The sequence below is a fragment of the Plasmopara halstedii genome (assembly GCF_900000015.1).
Source record: "Plasmopara halstedii genome assembly, contig: Scaffold_444, whole genome shotgun sequence".
NCBI classification, from domain to species: domain Eukaryota; phylum Oomycota; class Peronosporomycetes; order Peronosporales; family Peronosporaceae; genus Plasmopara; species Plasmopara halstedii.
Window position 1 is genome coordinate 499636 of NW_020187364.1, and position 18278 is coordinate 517913.

At 45.7% G+C, this 18278-nt stretch overlaps 6 protein-coding genes across 6 annotated transcripts; all 6 read right to left on the bottom strand.

Moving 5' to 3' along the window:
• Positions 1–3731: 3731 nt before the first annotated feature.
• On the bottom strand, positions 3732–4067 carry PHALS_10062 (FOG: Transposon-encoded proteins with TYA, reverse transcriptase, integrase domains in various combinations; the record flags this gene model as incomplete). The annotated part of the gene is made up of 1 exon (XM_024725418.1): positions 3732–4067. The coding sequence occupies one exon, from the start codon at positions 4065–4067 to the stop codon at positions 3732–3734; it is 336 nt and encodes a 111-aa protein (XP_024576197.1).
• A 77-nt stretch (positions 4068–4144) lies between these two features.
• On the bottom strand, positions 4145–4747 carry PHALS_10063 (integrase; the record flags this gene model as incomplete). The annotated part of the gene is made up of 1 exon (XM_024725419.1): positions 4145–4747. The coding sequence occupies one exon, from the start codon at positions 4745–4747 to the stop codon at positions 4145–4147; it is 603 nt and encodes a 200-aa protein (XP_024576198.1).
• Positions 4748–5908: 1161 nt separating this feature from the next.
• On the bottom strand, positions 5909–6376 carry PHALS_10064 (FOG: Transposon-encoded proteins with TYA, reverse transcriptase, integrase domains in various combinations; the record flags this gene model as incomplete). The annotated part of the gene is made up of 1 exon (XM_024725420.1): positions 5909–6376. One exon carries the CDS (start codon positions 6374–6376, stop codon positions 5909–5911), a length of 468 nt encoding a protein of 155 aa, XP_024576199.1.
• A 1795-nt stretch (positions 6377–8171) lies between these two features.
• PHALS_10065 (retrovirus-related gag-pol polyprotein) lies at positions 8172–11415 on the bottom strand (the record flags this gene model as incomplete). Its single annotated transcript, XM_024725421.1, has 2 exons — positions 8172–9080; positions 10645–11415. The coding sequence occupies 2 exons, from the start codon at positions 11413–11415 to the stop codon at positions 8172–8174; spliced, it is 1680 nt and encodes a 559-aa protein (XP_024576200.1).
• Positions 11416–16295: 4880 nt separating this feature from the next.
• On the bottom strand, positions 16296–17051 carry PHALS_10066 (reverse partial; the record flags this gene model as incomplete). The annotated part of the gene is made up of 1 exon (XM_024725422.1): positions 16296–17051. The coding sequence occupies one exon, from the start codon at positions 17049–17051 to the stop codon at positions 16296–16298; it is 756 nt and encodes a 251-aa protein (XP_024576201.1).
• A 564-nt stretch (positions 17052–17615) lies between these two features.
• PHALS_10067 (retrovirus-related pol polyprotein from transposon tnt 1-94) lies at positions 17616–18113 on the bottom strand (the record flags this gene model as incomplete). The annotated part of the gene is made up of 1 exon (XM_024725423.1): positions 17616–18113. One exon carries the CDS (start codon positions 18111–18113, stop codon positions 17616–17618), a length of 498 nt encoding a protein of 165 aa, XP_024576202.1.
• Positions 18114–18278: the final 165 nt, after the last annotated feature.

Below are 18278 nucleotides of genomic sequence, written 5' to 3' on the forward strand. Positions count from 1 at the left end.
CAGTCGCTAACCGGACTTCCACCTTTCTAACAAAAGCTGTTGTAATGAATCCATCGCAATGCCGACAATCCCATTGTTATTAACAGCAGAGAAAACATATCGGTCGCACAGCAGACTATCATTATCAACAGCTGAGATAACACATCAGTCGCTAAGCTAGCTATCACCTTGATAACAACAGCAGCTGTAATGAATCCATCGCAATGCAGGCTATCACATTGCTATGGGATAACAAATCAGTCGCAATGAAGACTATCGCCACGCTAACAAAAGTCGAGATAACACATTAGTCGCTAACCGGACTTTCACCTTGATAACAACAGCTGCTGTAATTAATCTATCGCAATGCAGACTATCAACAGCTGAGAAAACATACCAGTCGCACTGCAGACTATCACCACGCTATCAACAGCTACGACAACGCATCAGTCGCTAAGTGGACTTTCACCTTGCTAACAACAGCTGCTGTAAAGAATCCATCGCAATGCAGACTATCACATTGCTATTAACAGCAAAGATAACATATCAGTCGCAATGCAGATCACTAGGCTATCAACAGCCGCGATAACACATCAGTCAGTAAGCGGTCTTCCGCCTTACAACAGCTGCTGTCACGAATCCATCGCAATGCAGGCTATCACATTGCTATTAACAGCTGGAATAACATATCGGTCACAATCAGGTCACTAGGCTATCAACTGCTGCATGAACACACCAGTCGCTAAGCGGGCTTCCACCTTGATGACAACAGCTGCTGTACTAAATCTAACGCAATACAGACTAATAACAGCTGAGAAAACATACCAGTCGCACTGCATACTATCACCACGCTATCAACAGCTCCGACAACGCATCAGTCGCTATGCGAACTTCCACCTTATTAACAAAAGCTGCTGTAATGAAACCATACGATGCAGACTTTTCATTGATATTAACAGCTGGGATAACATATCAGTTGAACTGTAGACTATCACCACGCTATCAACAACTGCAATAACATATCAGTCGCTAAGCGGAGTTCTACCTTGATAACAGCAGATGCTGTAACGAATCCATCGCAATGCAGACCATCACATTGTTATTAACGGCTGGGATAACAAATCAGTCGGAATGCAGATCACCACACTTTCAACAGTTGCGATAACGCATCAGTCGCTAAGTGGACTTCTACCTGATAACAACAGCTGCTGTAATTAATCTATCGCAATGCAGACTATCAACAGCTTAGAATTCATACCAGTCGCACCGCAGACTATCACCACGCTACCAACAGCAGCTATAACACATCAGTCGCTCAGCGAACTTCGACCTTGCTAACAAGAGCTGCTGTAACGAATCCAGCGCAATGAAGGCTATCACATTGCTATTATCAGTTGGGATAGCGTATCAGTCCGAATGCAGACTATCCCCACGCTATCTACATCTGCGATAAGATATCAGTCGCAAAGTGGACTACCACTTAGCTGTCAACAGCTGCAATGGCATGTCAGTTGCAAAACGGACTACAACCACACTGTCAACAGCTGCGGTAACACATTCGTTCCAATGTACCCTATCACCACGCCGTCAGCAGCTGCTCTAACAAATTTGTCGCACTGCAGCATATCGCCACGTTGTCAACAGTTGCGACAACACATCAGTCGCAAAGCAGAATATCACCACACTGTCAACCACTACGCAAACACATCAATCTCGATGCGAATTACCACCAGGCTATCCAGCTGCGATAACACATCAATCGCTAAGCTGACTTCCACCCCTAGAAGGGTAGAGCGAAGGAAGCTGTAGGAGAAGAGCTGACCAAAAAGACTTGAGTGGTCGATGGAGAAATTCCAAAGTAAATATATTTTTGGTACTTAGTTTACAAACTAGTTGCTACCTCTAAGCCAATCAGTGAACATCACATATACCACACATAAGATATCATACCAGTATCGTACCAGTATCATAACACTATCGTATCGTACTTACGTGCGTTCGTATTGGATAGACGAGGAAGACAGACACACACCACAGTGTACTTGTTATCTTCGATACTCCCCCTTAATGTGAACATGCGATAATGCCGAGTGCCGTCGTTAAATCCTTGTGTCGTGGTCCTGACAGTGCCTTTGTAATAAGGTTGACTAGCATAGTCGAGGTCTACCTGAGCTTCACTTCACCACGTTTGACCTCATCACGAATATGATGATACTTGATGTCGATATGCTTGGCTCGACCATGAGTGACAGGATTCTTGGTCATCTTGAGGCAAGATTGATTGTCTTCAAAAATCTTGAGGCGTGGTTCGCACTTACTAGCCGCGTGTAGAATCTCACACAGTAAACGATGCACCCACTTGCCTTCTTGAACCGCCAAACTCAACGCAATGTATTTCGCTTCGCTAGTCGATAATGACATGCTTGACTGCTTTTTGCTTCTCTAACTAACTGGTCCACCCATCAAAACGAAAACATAGCCAGAGGTTGACTTGCGATCCGTATGGTCGCCTGCCCAGTCTGCATCCGAGTATCCCCGAAAGTCGACTTTGTCGCCAGGCTGATAACAAATTTCATGAGACTTTGTGCCTTGCAAATAGCGAAGAATACGCTTGACCGCTGCCCAGTGCTCAGCTTGTGGATTCTCCATAAATCGTGACATATAACCAGCAGCAAATGCAATGTCGGGCCGTGTTGCCGTCATGAGATGCATGAACGCTTCCACAGCCTCTCAAAATGGTGCGTTTACTTTAGTTGAAGCGTCACTTGGCATGAGCCTAGAGCTGATGTCTGTTGGACTTATCACGGGCTTGCTATCATCCATGCCAAATCGCTTGAGAATGTCGTCGACGTAACGCCGCTGACACATTGTTACGCTGTCGTCGTCATTGTCTATTAACTCGATGCCCAGAACAAACACATTTGGCACTGTCGGTCATTTTAAAGCGATTCTTTAAGCTAGTCTTCATTTGCACAATTAGCTCCGTTAAGCTTCCAGTAATCAAAATATTGTAGAAGTAGCACGCAGTGGCTTACCACAATTTTAATGTTAAGACATGGATCGAAATCAGAAACTTGAAATCTAATTGTGCAAACAAATTCGTCAAAGGTTTCATCTAATACGCGAAAAAAGCTTATTTAAGTCCATAAATTGCCTTGACGAGCTCAAGACAGTCATAATTACTGTCAAGCCCGACCCCATCTGGTACATCGCAGTAAACAGCTTCCTTCATTACTTCGTAAAGAAAAGCTGTTACAACATCTTTTAATCAAGTGACCACCCAAAGTACTTAGTCAAAGCAATCACCATTCGTAATATCAAGTACTTGACCACAGGCGAAATGTTTCCGTGTAATCAATTCCATGTTTATGTCTGAAGCCTTTTGCATCAAGCCGTGCCTTGAATTTTCGGACTGAGCCATCAGCTTTACGCTTGATCTTGAATACCCACTTCGTGCCGATAGCATGTTGACCTGACGGTAATTTCGAGGCTTGAAATACTCTACGAAGCTGCATTACATTCAGTTCCGCGCGGATAACTTTCCGCCAGTGAGCTGATCAGGACCACTTAAAGCATCTTGACAAGAGGTTGGTTCCAAAAAATCAATAGTCTCGACTGCGTTCACACTTGCACGCCACAAAGCCGAAGAGATTACATCAATGTTTTTATCTTTAGAATCATGCACTTCTTGACCGGATCTTAACACGTTTTGAGCGCGATATTGCCGTTTGACTCGACGTAAGCTCATTTCATCAGGCACTTGCTTCTTCTAGGCCTGTTTGACAATATTTGGACCCTGGTCCTTTACATGTTGGATTGTGTTCTTGCGTCCACAGCTTGCGCTTACCTTTTTGCGTAAAACTTGTCGTGTACAGATAGTCGTCGTCTTCAATCTCTAGCAAGCCAAAATCCAAATTTGCTGCATCAACATCATCAAGAGTGTCTACTTCTAAATCACCGGAACATGACTCGTCAAACAGAACATCCCGACTTATCACCACTTGTTGGGCTTGAATGTCATATACTCGATACGCTTTTGGCAATTCATCATACCCCACAAACACACCTTCTCGAGACTTGGGTCCCATTTTAGCCGCTTTTACTTCGGTGTCAAAACGTGAACTCGACACCCGAGAATGCGCATATGCTTAACGCTTGGCTTAGACTAGTGCACAATTTCGAAGAAAGTCTTTGTCTTCATTTTTGGGGATGGGAGGCGATTCTTGATGTATACTGCCGTCATGGCAGGTCCGGCCCAAAAGAATTTATCTAGCTTGGCGTGATTAAGCATACTGCGTCCAATAGTCACAACCGTTCGTATGGAACGCTCAGCTGTTCCATTAGTTTGATGTGCATATGGAAATGTGACTTGCTGCTCGATGCCTTCGTCTTCGAAGAACATCTTGAGCGTGTTAGTTGCAAACTCGCGGGCTCCGTTATGCCGTACAAACTTGACCTTGTTCCCAAATTGCGTCTGGGCCTTAAGTATGAATGTCTTGATCGCATCATCGCTGCCCGACTTAGCATGTAAACACTCTCCTTTCATGCATGCACTGGCCTCGTCAGCAATCAGCAGTAAGTAGCTGCTTCCACCAAGCCGTTCTTGCTCCATTGGACCGCAAATGTCGAAGTTGTGTAGTAGCTCAAATACGGCATACTGACGCTTATCAGGGTTGCTTGGAAATGTTTTTTTAACCATCTTACCCTCTTGACACTCACGACGAACTCTTGGCAACGTTGATATCGATGCGATAAGTGCGTGGCCCATACGCGCATGAAGGTCAATCCTTTAACTCGACTCAACCATGTTGACAGAGAGCTGTGAAGTCCTAAGCCAGTAACGACCATCAACCAGATCAGCTGTTGTCACCATTTTCTTCCAGACTTTAACTGCGATGATTATGCTAGCTCCATCAAACATTACTTGAAAGTACTGGTTTTAGGTAGCTTAGGCACCAGATGGCAAAATGCAAAGTGAATATATTAAAGGTCCCTAGTTCGCTATGCTTCCTCTAAGCCTATCTAGAATATTCTACCAAATATTCTACTGGATTCCTTACTGGATTTATGTACCCTCTATGCGCTTGTGAATAGCCTCTTTGCTGGATACTTCACTGGATACTTGGCGTACCCACATAACCGTAATTTGCTCAATCAGCGTGTCCACACCGGTAATACCGATATCGACCAATTTGCGGCTGCTCGACGAGACGCTTCCTGAACGCCACTCGTCTGCACGGCGAGGCGCATCTTTAACAACACTTTAAGCTGTGCGTCACGACTCATGATATTTCACCTGTTGATATTTCCTCCAACCGATACGTTTTCTGGTGCTCTAAATAGCCCAAAAATCGGCATAGCACGGCTTTCGCATCGAACCTCGAGCGTCTCTCTTTTGAAACGTGTACAAACGCGTGGCAGCCAAATACTTTTAGGCTGGCTAACAGCGGTTTCTTGGCCATCCAAGGCTCGTAAGGTGACTTTTCGAAGTTATTAGCACGCGATGAACACCGATCTCGGAAAAACATTGCCGTCATGATTGCTTCTCCCCAGTAGTGTTTAGTAAGACCAGCGTGCTCCAACATGCAACGTGCGCACTACATAAGCGTCCGATTCATACGATCCGCAACTCCATTGAGATGTGGTTTGTACCGTGGCGTATACTTGAGCACAATTTCTCTATCCAAGCAAAAGTTGGCCATTTTTGCTGATGTATACTAACCACCGTTGTCACTGCGAAGTGATTTTACGCGTTTGCCGGTCTGTTTTTCTGCGAATAGCTACGAAATTTACAAGCTTGCCCACCACTTCTGACTAATTCTTGATCAGATATACGGTGCAATATCTGGAATTGTCGTCGATGAAAGTCACAACATAACGCTTGACACTAAACGTTGAGAGCTTCATAGGACCGCACACATCGCTGTGTTTACAAAAGCTTGCTTGCCCGATCCGTTGACGTCGATAGAAAATGTACACGAGTCTGCTTGCCTAGTGCACAGCCATCACAAATCTCCCACTTGTTTACAGACGCAATATCGATACCAGTAGCGAGATACTTTTTAATAATTGCGCTCAATCCGTCATGTCCAGTATGACCAAGATGAAGATGCCACAGATATGAGATATCCTTATTCATTGTCGTAAATTTTACTGGATTCGCTTCCCCTCGAGCAACCGGAGTCATCTGAAGTCGAAACAGTCCTTTTCCTTCGCGTGCACCAATCTTCCACTTGACACCTTTCATCTCGGCTAAACATCCTTCCTTGTCGAAGACAACAGGCCCAACGTCCTTAGTGAAGCATCCAACTGAAAATAAATTTCTTGACAACTTGGGAATGTGCCACAGATTTGTCAGCACACCCTTCTTTACGCCGTGCGAAGTCTTCATTGACATGACGATGTCGCCGCTCCAACAGCTTGTACAACGCCGTCGTCTGCCAGATGTACGTTAATATTAGGAGACCCCTTATAGTTCCTCATGAACTTATTCGATTGAACAGAGTCACTGCTACCGCCAATTCAGAAAGGATAGTCACCAGAACCTTCAAACTGTGCGACATTTGCTCGCTGCAATCGATAACGTTCAGTATCTTTCTGGACTCGCAAAGGACAATCTGCGATCTAATGTCTTTTTTTCCCGCAATTATGGGACGCACCAGTTTTCTTCGCTGGTCGTCCTTTGCGCTTCGCATCTTTCATTTAAACGCTTGCCCAGGCGCTGCGGCCATCAGCGCACTGCTCCTTGCGTTTCATGTCTTCATGTAGAAGCCGTGATGTCACCAGCTTCCAAGTCAAAGTATCCGCACGCGAATCTAAAGCTGTTATGAGAAACTGGAACAAATCACTAAGACTGCCAAGAAGCATAATAACCAAGTCGTTCTCGCTCACCAAAGCACCCACAGCGTCGAGCTGCTCCGCTAGCGTCTTGAGCTTGTAGATGTATTCTAGAACTTCATCATATTCTTCCACCATGGTCGCAACTGGAAGTGTCCTTCCAGTTGCGACCATGCATCATGCGCACCACTTGATGACCGGACCAGCGACAGTTGTGAGTATGACAGATCATCGCCAACGCCTTTCGTGGCTTTCTTTTGTAGGTCGACTGGTCCATCGCATTCTTGCAGTGCTCCAGCTTGATTTCCCCACTTGCAACTTTCCACATGCCCCTCCCTCTCTTCCAGCACTATCTGCATCTTAAACTTCCATTGTGAAAGTTGGTACCACCGAACATGTTTCACTTAGCGTAGACGTATCCATGGCGACAAAGGCAGAGTCGGAGAAAGGAGAGGCCACGTCAACAGGGCTTGGACTCATAACCTATTCGTTTTAGGTAGCTTAAGCACTAGATGGAAAAATGCAAAGTGAATATATGAAAGGTTTTTAGCTCGCTGAGCTACTCCTAAGCCTATCTAGAATATTCCACCAAATATTCTACTGAATTCATTACTGGATTTGTGTACCTTCTATGCGCTTGTGGAAAGCTACTTTGCTGGATACATCACTTAATACTTGGCTGACCCACGAAACCGCAACTTGCGAAATCAGCTTGTCCAAACCGGTAATACCGACATCTACCGGCTGGCAGCTGCTCGTAGAAACGCGTCCTTGGCACGACTAGTCTGCACGACGACGTGCATCTACAACAACACTCCCACTTGACTCGGCAGTCCTTGGTGCTTGAATGCCGAGCTTACCTCGAAGAGCACTAAATTGACTTGCAGGTACTGCCTTGGTCAGTATAGCCACCAGCATGTCCGACGTCGAAATGTACTCAAAAGCAACTTGATCGTCTTCAACCTTCTCAGGTAAGAAATGTAACGAATGTTGAAATGCTTTGTGCGCTTGTAGAATTGGGGCTCTTCGCGAGCGCAATGAAGCTTGATTGCCTTAAAAAATCTTGACTGCATTGCTTGTTTTCAGTTCATTGAGTTCGCAAAAATCGTCTTGAGCCATATCGCTTCTTGCGTTGCTTCTGAAAGCTCCATGGATTCGGCTTCAGCTGACGACAAAGCCACCGCGCGCTGTTTCTTGCTTCGCCAGCTAATAACACCACCGCTCATCATTAATGCGTATCCACTTCGTTTTGATTCGATATCGCCAGCCCAGTATAGCCTTGAAGCCCGTACTTACAGCTTGCTTGAAACTCAATACCGAAATCTTTTGTGAATTGAATGTACCGGAAGACTCGCTTAAGAGCTTGCCAACGCGTTGGACATGGATCCGCTGCATAATTGACTCAACTCTTTAACTGCCGCTGCCAGATCTGGACGCGTGCCTACCATGAGATCCATAAGGCACCCAACGGCATTGCGATACGGCACGCCAGCCATTGTCTCGTCATGTTTGCATCCACCTTCACACATGATTTTGGTTAGCTTGAGACCGGGATCTTGTGGCGTATGGACCGTTTTGCAATGTGCCATTTTAAACTTCTCCAAAATGCCGTGTGCAAACTTGGTCTGCAACGTCAAAACTGTCCTCGCTACCGTGTCTTGTTTAATCTCCATGCCAAAGAAACACTTGAGCTGGCCCATACCGGTCATCTCGAATCGCTCGCTAAGGGCTTGTTTTGTTTCTCGGAGCATGTTGATACTGCTACTTGCGAGGGTCAAGTCGTCAACGTAAAGCGCAACAAAAATCATTACTTGAGCTGTACGCTTTGTGTACACACAATGATCCGATTCACACTTCTTGAATTCTAGATGTAGCATAAAATCATCAAACGTATTGTTCCACGTTCTTGGCAACTGCTTGATCCCGTACAACAACCTTTTTAACTTGCACACATGATCGGAATGACTTTTGTCAACATAACCGTCGGGCTGCACCATGAAGATGTCCTCTTCAAGAAGTCGATTTAGTAAAACCGTCTTCACATCCAACTGATGAACCCTGAGACCGTAAATGGCACTGAGGCTAAGCAGTACTCTAATTGAGGGAAATTTCGCAACTGATGCAAAAGTTTTCTCATAATCAATGCCGTACTTTTGTGCAAATCTCTTGGCCACCAGACGCGCTTTGTAGCGTTCGACCTCTCTGTCTTGATGTTTCTGAACTCGAAAGACCGCCAATCGCTTTGCATCCTTTTGGAAGCGGCACTATATCCCACGTCTTGTTCTTGTTTAGTGACTCCATTTCCGAGTCACAAGCCTCGGCCCATTCATCAGCTCGCTGGATTCCATTGCCGACTTGAAAGTGGTCAGCACTTCTCCCACTGAATCCACGACGTAAGCAGCTTTAAAGTCTTCGGCCGAAGCTGACAGTTCGTCAAGTCCTTGATGCTCATTGTGGTGATTTGAGCGCTTGACATTGAGAAGCTCCGCCGACGCCTCATGCGATTGCGTTTGCTAATGTCGTTTATTCCCAGACTCAATGAGGCCTTTCAATTCATCGCGCTGAACGAAGCGCTTTGCACTGGGAGTCTCTGAGGTGTCTTCAAGCGATTGCGTACGAGAATGGCGATTGGTGCCTAAATCATCCTTGTCTTTATCCTGATCTTCTTCTTGTTGTTTTCATCTGTATCTCCACTGTCTTCATAGTTATCTTGGCCACAACAATAATCACGACTTCCACTATCGAAGACTTCTTCAAGACACTTTGCATCACGGCTTATTGCCACACGACCACTCTCCATGCTTTCCAATCGGTATGCTTTTTCATAGCTCGGAAAACCCAATAAAAAGGCAGAGCTCGACATCAAGCTTAGCACGTTTTTCCTTCGGAATCGTCACAAACGCATGACATCAAATACCTTTAGCTTTGTCAAAACGGGTTTTCTTCTAGTCCACATTTCATATGGGGACTGTGCCAATGAAATTCCACACGTGGGACACCGAAAGCGCAAGAAGTTGGTAGTCATCACTGCTTTCCCCTAATTCGCCATAGGTAGTTTTGCGTACAACGCGCACATTCCACCAATGTCCTGTTCATACGCACAGCCACTCCATTGAGCTGAGGCGTGTATGGCGGCGTAAACTTCTGCACAATATCACGGCGCTGACAAAACTTTGCTAATTCGCCAGACGAATACTCACCCTCATTATCACAACAAAGAGCTTTCACGACTTTCCCAGTCTGAGTCTCTGCATATGCTGCAAAAGATGCAAACTTGCTTGCAACTGACTTCTTTCGCAGCAAGTACACCATGGTAAAGTGTGAGTACTCGTCGATGAACGTAACGAAGTACCGCATGCAGCTAAAAGTAGCTGTCTGCATCGGACCGCATACGTCACTGTGGATCACTTCCAACGGTTTTAGCGCGTTGAGTAGATTTTGGCAGAAAACTAGCACATGTTTGTTTGCCAAGAGCGCAACCATGACATGACTCCCAATGCTTTACTGATGTAAGTCCGATATCAACGCCACATTTCTTCTTAACGATGGTGTCAAGATCTGAACAGCCAATGTGTCCAAGTCGAAGGTGCCAGAGGTACGACGTGGTGTCCCCATGGCATCTCGACGAGCTTGTCACATTGACTTCTTGTACATGAATTGGCTTCATACATAGCTTGAACAGTTCTTTTTCTTCGCGGGCACCAAGCTTCCAGCGTAACCCCTTTGCCTCCGTAAAGCATCTATTGCGCTCGAAAATGACTGGACCAACATTCTTGTAAAACGTCCGACGGAAAATAAGTTACGAGAAAGCTTTGGGATATGCCATACATCTGTTAGCAAACCCGTTTTCATTCCACGTGGTGTCATCATCGACATCACAATATCGCCCGTTCCAATCGCTTGTTTCACACCATCGTAGGCGAGATGCACGTCGATTGGTGCAATTTTCTTGTAATTCTTTATGTACTCTTTCGAGTACGTCATGTGCTGTGTCGCTCCGGAGTCAATCAGCCACACGCAACTTGATTTGACCGTACACGCAATGTCGCCAACCGAGAAACAATAATCGCCAAAATCGTCATCATTCTGTGCAATGTTTGCGTGCTGCGGCCGTTGTCGCTCGGCATTCTCGCAAATCCGAGTTGGGCACGTGGCAATCCAATGCCCATGTTCACCGCAGTAGTGACAGGTGCTGTTACCCTTCACTGACACTTGTCGTCCCTTGCGCCGTCCACTTCCCGTTGATACAAACGCTTGACCTTGGTTGTGCGCGGCTCCATCGACGCCACCACCTTGCTCTTTGCGCTTTAAGTCTTCGTGTAGCAGCCGAGACGTCACGAGTTCCCACGACAACGAGTCGGCTCTTGACCCCAATTCTGTGATGAGAAACGCGTACGACTCGCTGAGATTGGCGAGAAGCGTAATGACCAGGTCGTCCGCACTGACCGGAGCGCCTGCTGCATCGAGCTGCTCCGCCAGCGTTTTGATCTTGTTGATGTGCTCCAGCACGTCTTCTCCTTCTTCCGTCTTGGCCGCAAAGAGGCGATGACGAATAAAGAGCTTGTTTGCTAGGCTCTTCTTCTCGAAGTGTCTTTCCATCCGTGACCAAGCATCATGCGCACCACTAGCAGAAGAACCAACGGTAGCTGAGAATCTCCCATCGCAAGGCAGAAAATCGCCATCGCCGTGTGAGACTTGCGCTTGACCATGGATTATTCCAACGATGTAACGCACTGCTCCAGCTTGATTTCTCCGAATACGACCTCCCAAAGGTCTGCCTTTTAAAGCACCATCTGCATATTGAACTTCCAAGTGTGAAGCTTTCTACCATCAAACTTGTTGATACGGGCAGTGGTGGCGGAGGACGGGAAGACAGGGCTTGGGCTTATAACCTGAAATAAGAAAGGCACTTGTGCTGTGGATGGAAAAATGCAAAGTGAATATATTAAAGGTTCCTAGTTCGCTATTCTACCTCTTAGCCTATCTAGAATATTCTTTCAAATATTCTACTGGATTCTTTTCTGGATTTATGTACCCATTATGCGCTTGTTGAAAAGCCCCATTGCTGGAACCTTCACTGGATACTTGGCTAACCCACGAAACCATAACTTGCGCAATCAGCCTGTCCACACCGGTATAACCGATAACTACCGATTGGCAGCTGCTCGACAGAAAGCTTTCTTGACACCACTAGTCTGCACGACGAGTTGCACCTTAAACTACAGTAAATCCATCGCAATGCAGACTATCATATTGCTATTGACTGCTGGGATAACATATCAGTCGCACTGAAGATCACCACGCTAACAACAGCTGCGGTAACATATCAGTAGCTAAGCGGACTTCTGCCTTGCTAGCATCAGCTGCTTTAACTACTCCATCGCAGTGCAGACTATCACATTGCCATCAACAGCTGAAAAAGCATATCAGTCGCACTGCAGACTTTCACCGCGCTTTCAATTAATGCGATAACACATCAGTCGCAAAGCGGACTACCGCCTCGCTGTCAACAGATACGATAACATATCAGTCGCAATGCAGATCACCTCGCTATCAACAGCTTCGATAACACATCAGTTGCTAAGCGGAATTCCGCCTCGCTAACAACAGCTGCTGTAACGTATCCATTGCAATGCAGACTATCAAATTGCTATTAGCTGCTGGGATAACATATCGCGATAGATGTGCTGGCACATCTATCGCAATGCAGATTTCAACCTCGCTATCGATGGCTGCGGAAACATGTCAGTCGCAATGAAGATCACCACGCTATCAACAGCTGCGGTAACATATCCGTTGCTAAGCGGACTTCCGCCTTGCCATCAACAGCTGCTGTAACGACTCCATCGCAGTGCAGACTATCACATTGCCATCAACAGCTGGAAAAGCATATCAGTCGCACTTCAGACTTTCACCACGCTTTCAATTAATGCGATAAAAACATATCAGTCGCAATGCAGATCACCACGCTATCAACAGCTGCGATAATACATTCGTCACAAAATAAATTTCACCACACTGTCAACAGCCACGCTGACACATCTATCGCAATGCAGATTTTCACCTCGCTATCAATAGCTTCGATAACATATCAGTCGCGATAAAGATTACTACGCTATAAACAGCTGCGGAAATACATCTGTCGCTAAGCGGAAATCCATCTTGCTAGCAACAGCTGCAGTAACGAATACATCGCACTGCAGACAATCATCACGCAATCAGCAGACGCGATACAATATTGTTAAAGTGCAAGGTGAGAGAAATCGAAGCTGGGCACTGGCAAGCTGGGAAGAAGATCCTGCGCGAGGAACTTCCGAGCATAGTCACTTGTGCGGAAGAAAGAAAATTCCGAAGTAGATATATTTATGGTCCTTAGTTCACAAGCTTGTTGCTACCTCTAACCCAATCAATTTATATACTGGACTCACTATACCGATTCCCGATTTATGTTAGCCGATCAGTGAGTGCTACACTATATACATAAGATGCCATAGCGCTGTTGTACCAGTGACGTACCGATATGAAACTGGAACATGGGTAGGTCGCATTGGATATACCGGCTAACTCCAATACTCCCCTCAGTGCAAACACGCGCGAATTTTAAGAGCTTCCGTTAAGTTCTTGCGACGTGGTCCTGGAAGTGCCTCAGTCATCACGCCCGCTAAAATCACCGAAGTCTCGCAGTATTCGAGTCTTACCTCACCACGCTTGACTTCATCGCGAATGTGGTGATACTTGATGTCAATGTGTTTTGCTCGACCATGGTTCACAGGGTTCTTCGTCATCTTGATGCACGACTGATTGTCTTCATATCTTGGGTTCTGGTCCTTGTTTACCGGCCGCTGACAATATATCGCACAGAAAACGATGGATCCATTTGCCTTCTTGAATTGCCAGGCTAAGTGCAACGTATTTTATTTCACTTGTCGAAAGATATACGCTTGACTGTTTCTTGCTGCTCCAACTCACAGGAGCGCCCATTAATATGAAGGCGTAACCCGAAGTTGACTTGCTGTCGGCATGACCACCAACCCAATCTACATCTGAATATCTATGAAAATCAACCTCGGTGCCCGGCTTGAAACAGATGCCTGATGATTTGGTTCCTTGCAGATAACGAAGAATTCTCTTATTGCAATCCAATGTTCAGCTTGTGGGTTCTCCATGGAGCGTAAACATATCCAACGGCAACTACAATGTCCGGGCGTGTCGCTATCATCAAGTGCATCAAAGCACCCACAGCTTCGCGAAACGGGGCGAGAGTCTTGGTTGTCGCATTGCTTGAAGAAAGTCGCGAGCTCAGATCAATCGGGCTTACCATTGTTTTGCATTCTTCAATGACAAAGTGCTCGAGAATGTCTTTGATGTAGCGACATTGACACAGTGTCACACTGCCATCAACATTGTCCACTAGCTCAATGCCAAGAACGATTTCACATATTCCACTATCCGTCATCTCAAAACGGGTCTTGAGATCATTTTTGGCTCGTGTTATAAGCTTGGCCGAGCTCCCAGTAATAAGAGCATCATCCACGTAAACCAATAGCAGTACACAATGATCATCGGTGTGCTTGATGTCCAGGCATGGATCAAAGGCCGATACTTGAAATCCAATAGAGCAAACAAACTCGTCAAATGTCTCATTCCAAACGTGCAAGGCTTGTTTGAGGCCGTGAACTGCTTAAGCCAGCTCTAAGCTTCTTCTAGTCCAACTTGATAGTGTCGACTTGTTGATTCTTGATTAGAATTTCTTGTTTCTGAGCACTTCTTGCGCTCGCCTGGGTAGCTTGTGTCTTTGTCGTGATGCTGAGCAAGACAGCATCGAGGTTGTCATCATAGTTTGGAAGTCCTTCGAGGCTTGAAGCGAAGGGACCAAAGCTGGCCTCATCAAAGTTGACATCGCGGCTGATCATGACTTGTCCCACTTAAATATCAAACATTCGATAGGCCTTCGATGTCTCTACATAACCCACAAAAATACCAGCATGCGCTTTTGGATCCCACTTGAGCCGTTTTCCCGTTGGGGTCAAGGCATACACTTGACACCTAAAAACACGCGAATGTTTGACGCTTGGCTTGAACTTGTACACAGTTTTAAATGGGGTCTTGTTATCAACCTCATTCGGTTCTAGATGTAGATCGCGGTCATTGCTGATTCACACCAGAAGCATTTGTCCAATTTGGCATGATGCAGCATGCTACGCCCGATGACCACGATTGTTCTGATGGCGAGCTCTGCCGTGCCATTTGCTTGATGTGCATAGGGAACTATAACTTGTTGTTCAATACCTTAGTCCTCGAAGAATGTCTTAAGCGAATGCGTTGCAATTTCTCGAGCTCCGTCGTGTCGTACAAACTTGACTTGTTTTCCAAATTGCGTCTTAACTAATGTTAAGGCAAGTGTTTATGTTTTGGCAGCATGCAAAGTGAATTTATTAAAGGTCCTTAGTTTGCTGTGCTACCTCTAAGCCTATTTAGAACATTCCACCAAATTTTCTACTGGATTTTTTCCTGGATTTAAATACCTCTTATGCGCTTATGGATAGACTATTTGTTGGATACTCCACTGGATACTTCGTCCCCACAAAAACTGCAATTTGCGCAATCAGCCTGTCCACACCGGTAATCCCGATATCTACCGGTTGACGGCTGCTCGTCGAAACGCTTCCTTGGCTCCACTAGTCTGCACGACGAGGCGCATCTTTAACAACACCCCCACTTGACTTGGCAGTCCTTGGTGCTTGAATTCCGAGCTTACTTCGAAGAATAAAAAACTTACTTGCAGGTACTGCCTTGGTCAGTATATCCGCCAACCATTTCGACGTCGAAATGTACTCGAGAACAACTTGACCGTCGTCAACCTTCGCACGTATGGAATGGTAACGGCTGTTGAGATGCTTTGTGCGCTTGTGAAAGTCGGGGTTCTTTGCAAGCGCAACAGAGCCTTGATTGTCCTCAAAAATCTTGAATGCATCTCTTGTTTTCATTTCATTGAGTTTGCAAAGAAACATCTTGAGCCAAATCGCTTCTTGCGTTGCTTCCGAAAGCGCCATGTACTCAGCTTCCGTTGATTATAAAGCAACCATACGCTGTTTCTTGCTTCTCCAACTAACTGTGCCGCCATTCATCATGATGGCGTAGCCGCTTTTGCTTCTTCTTGATTCCACATCACTTGCCAATCAGTATCTGAGTAGCCATGTAGTACCTTCGTGCCTTGAATATATTGGAAATCACGTTTCAAAGCTTGTCAATGGGTTGGGCCTGGGTCCGCCACAAACTGACATAAAATTCCCACTGCTTCCGCTAAGTCTGGTCGTGTGCCAACCATCAAGCACATGAGGCATCTAACGGCATTTCGATATGGCACGTTGACCATGGTATCTTCATGCTTGCAGCCACCTTCTACATCGTTCTTGTAAGCTTGAGACCTGGGTCTTGAGGCGTGCGAACAGGTTTGCAGTGCTCCCTCTTAAACTTTTTCAAAACGTCACATGCAAACTTTGTCTGCCGTATCGAGACTTTCCTGCTGTCATATCTTGCTCCATTTTTATTCCGAGAAAGTTTTTAGGTTGGTCCATTTCCGTCATCTCAAATCGTTCACTAAGTGCCTGTTTTATTTCTTCGAGGATCTTGAGACTGCTGCTTGCGAGAATCATATCTTCAACATTAAGTGCCACAAAAATCATATCTTGGACTTGACGCTTCACGTAAATGCAATGATCTGATTCCCACTTGTTGAACTCCAAAAGCTGCATGGAATCGTCAACGTTCTTGTTCCACATGCGTGAAGATTGCTTAAATCCATACAGCGACCGCTTCAACTTGCAAACATGGTCGGGATGACTTGCACTAACGTATCCCTCTGGTTGCGCCATGAAAATATTCTCTTCAAGCTCTCCGTTGAGAAAAGCAGTCTTGACATCCATCTGATGAATCGTCAAGTTGTATTTTGCACTTAGGCTCAACAAGAACCGAATTGAAGTAAACTTGGCCACAGGCGCAAATATCTCTTCATAGTCAATGCCGTACTTTTGCGCGAATCCCTTAGCTACCATGCGTGCCTTGTATCGTTCAATCACACCGTCTTGGTTCTTCTTGATGCGAAAAACCCATTTGTTACCAATAGCTTTGCGCCCACGTGGAGGTGGCACAAGCTCCCGTGTGTCATTTTTGCGAAGTGACCCCATTTCCATATCGCAGGCCATTACCCATTTGCTTGCGTCGCTGGATTCCATAGCCGACTTGAATGTAATCAGCATTTCTCCCACTGAATCCACGACAAAAATCTTGTGCTGCGGCGGACAATTTATCAAGCCCTTGATTCTTGCTGTACTGGGTCGTTCGCTTCACTTTTTGCCCTTTTTTTGCCGATTCAAGTGATTGTGCTCGCTGGAGACATTTGTTTCCGGACCTGATTAGACCTTGAAAAGTGTCGCGTTGGACAAATCTCTTTGCGCTTGGAAAGTCGGTAGTATCGTCTAAAGACTGCGTACGCTCATGTCGTTTGCTGTTGGTATCCTCACTGTCTTCATGCATCACTGTACCTTCGTCTTGGTCAACAGCATTTGACAGCGCATCTTCATCTGTAGTTGACTCAAAATCGTCAGCAACTTAGTTTTTGAGATAATTTTGACTTTTCACAAGCAAAGACGTTGTCAAGAAAACTGGCGTCGCGACTGATACAAACGCTACCAGTTTGAGATCTTCAAAATGATAAGCCTTTTTATGCTCGGTATAGCCAGCGACTCGGCAAAGTTTACCGAGGGCATCAAGTTTGCTCCGCTTTTCTTTTGGAACCGTCACAAAAGCATGACAACCAAATAGTTTTGGGTTTGCCAACACCAGCTTCCTTCCAGTCCAGGCTTGGTATGGTGATTAAAGGGTATACTGCGCGTTGGGCATTGAGTTCGCAGAAAATTGGCAGTCATGACAGCTTCACCCCAATACGTTTTTGGCAATTTTGCTTGCTCAAGCGTACAACGAGCACATTCCACCAACGTCCTATTCATGCGCTCAGCAACTCCATTAAGCTGCGGTGTATATGGCGGCGTGAAATTTTGCTCAATGCCGCGGCGCAAAAAGAGCTTGGTCTTCTCACTTGACTTGTACTCGCCACCATTATCACAAAGAATCGCCTTCACAACGTTGCCAGTTTGTGTTTCGGCGAAGGCAACAATATCAGCAAACTTGTTGGCAACTTCTGACTTGTTTTGTAGCAAATACACCCTGGTAAAATGCGAGTAGTCATCAATAAACGTGCCAAAGTACCGCATACCACTGAATGTCGAAGTTCGCATTGGACCACACACGTCACTGTGAATAACTTCCAAAAGTCTGGTAGCATGCTGAGAAGACTTTGCCTGAAAACTTACCCGAGTCTGTTTGCCAAACGCACAGCCCTGAACAAACCTCCCACTGCTTCACAGATGCAAGTCCAATACCAATTCCATAGTTCTTCTTGA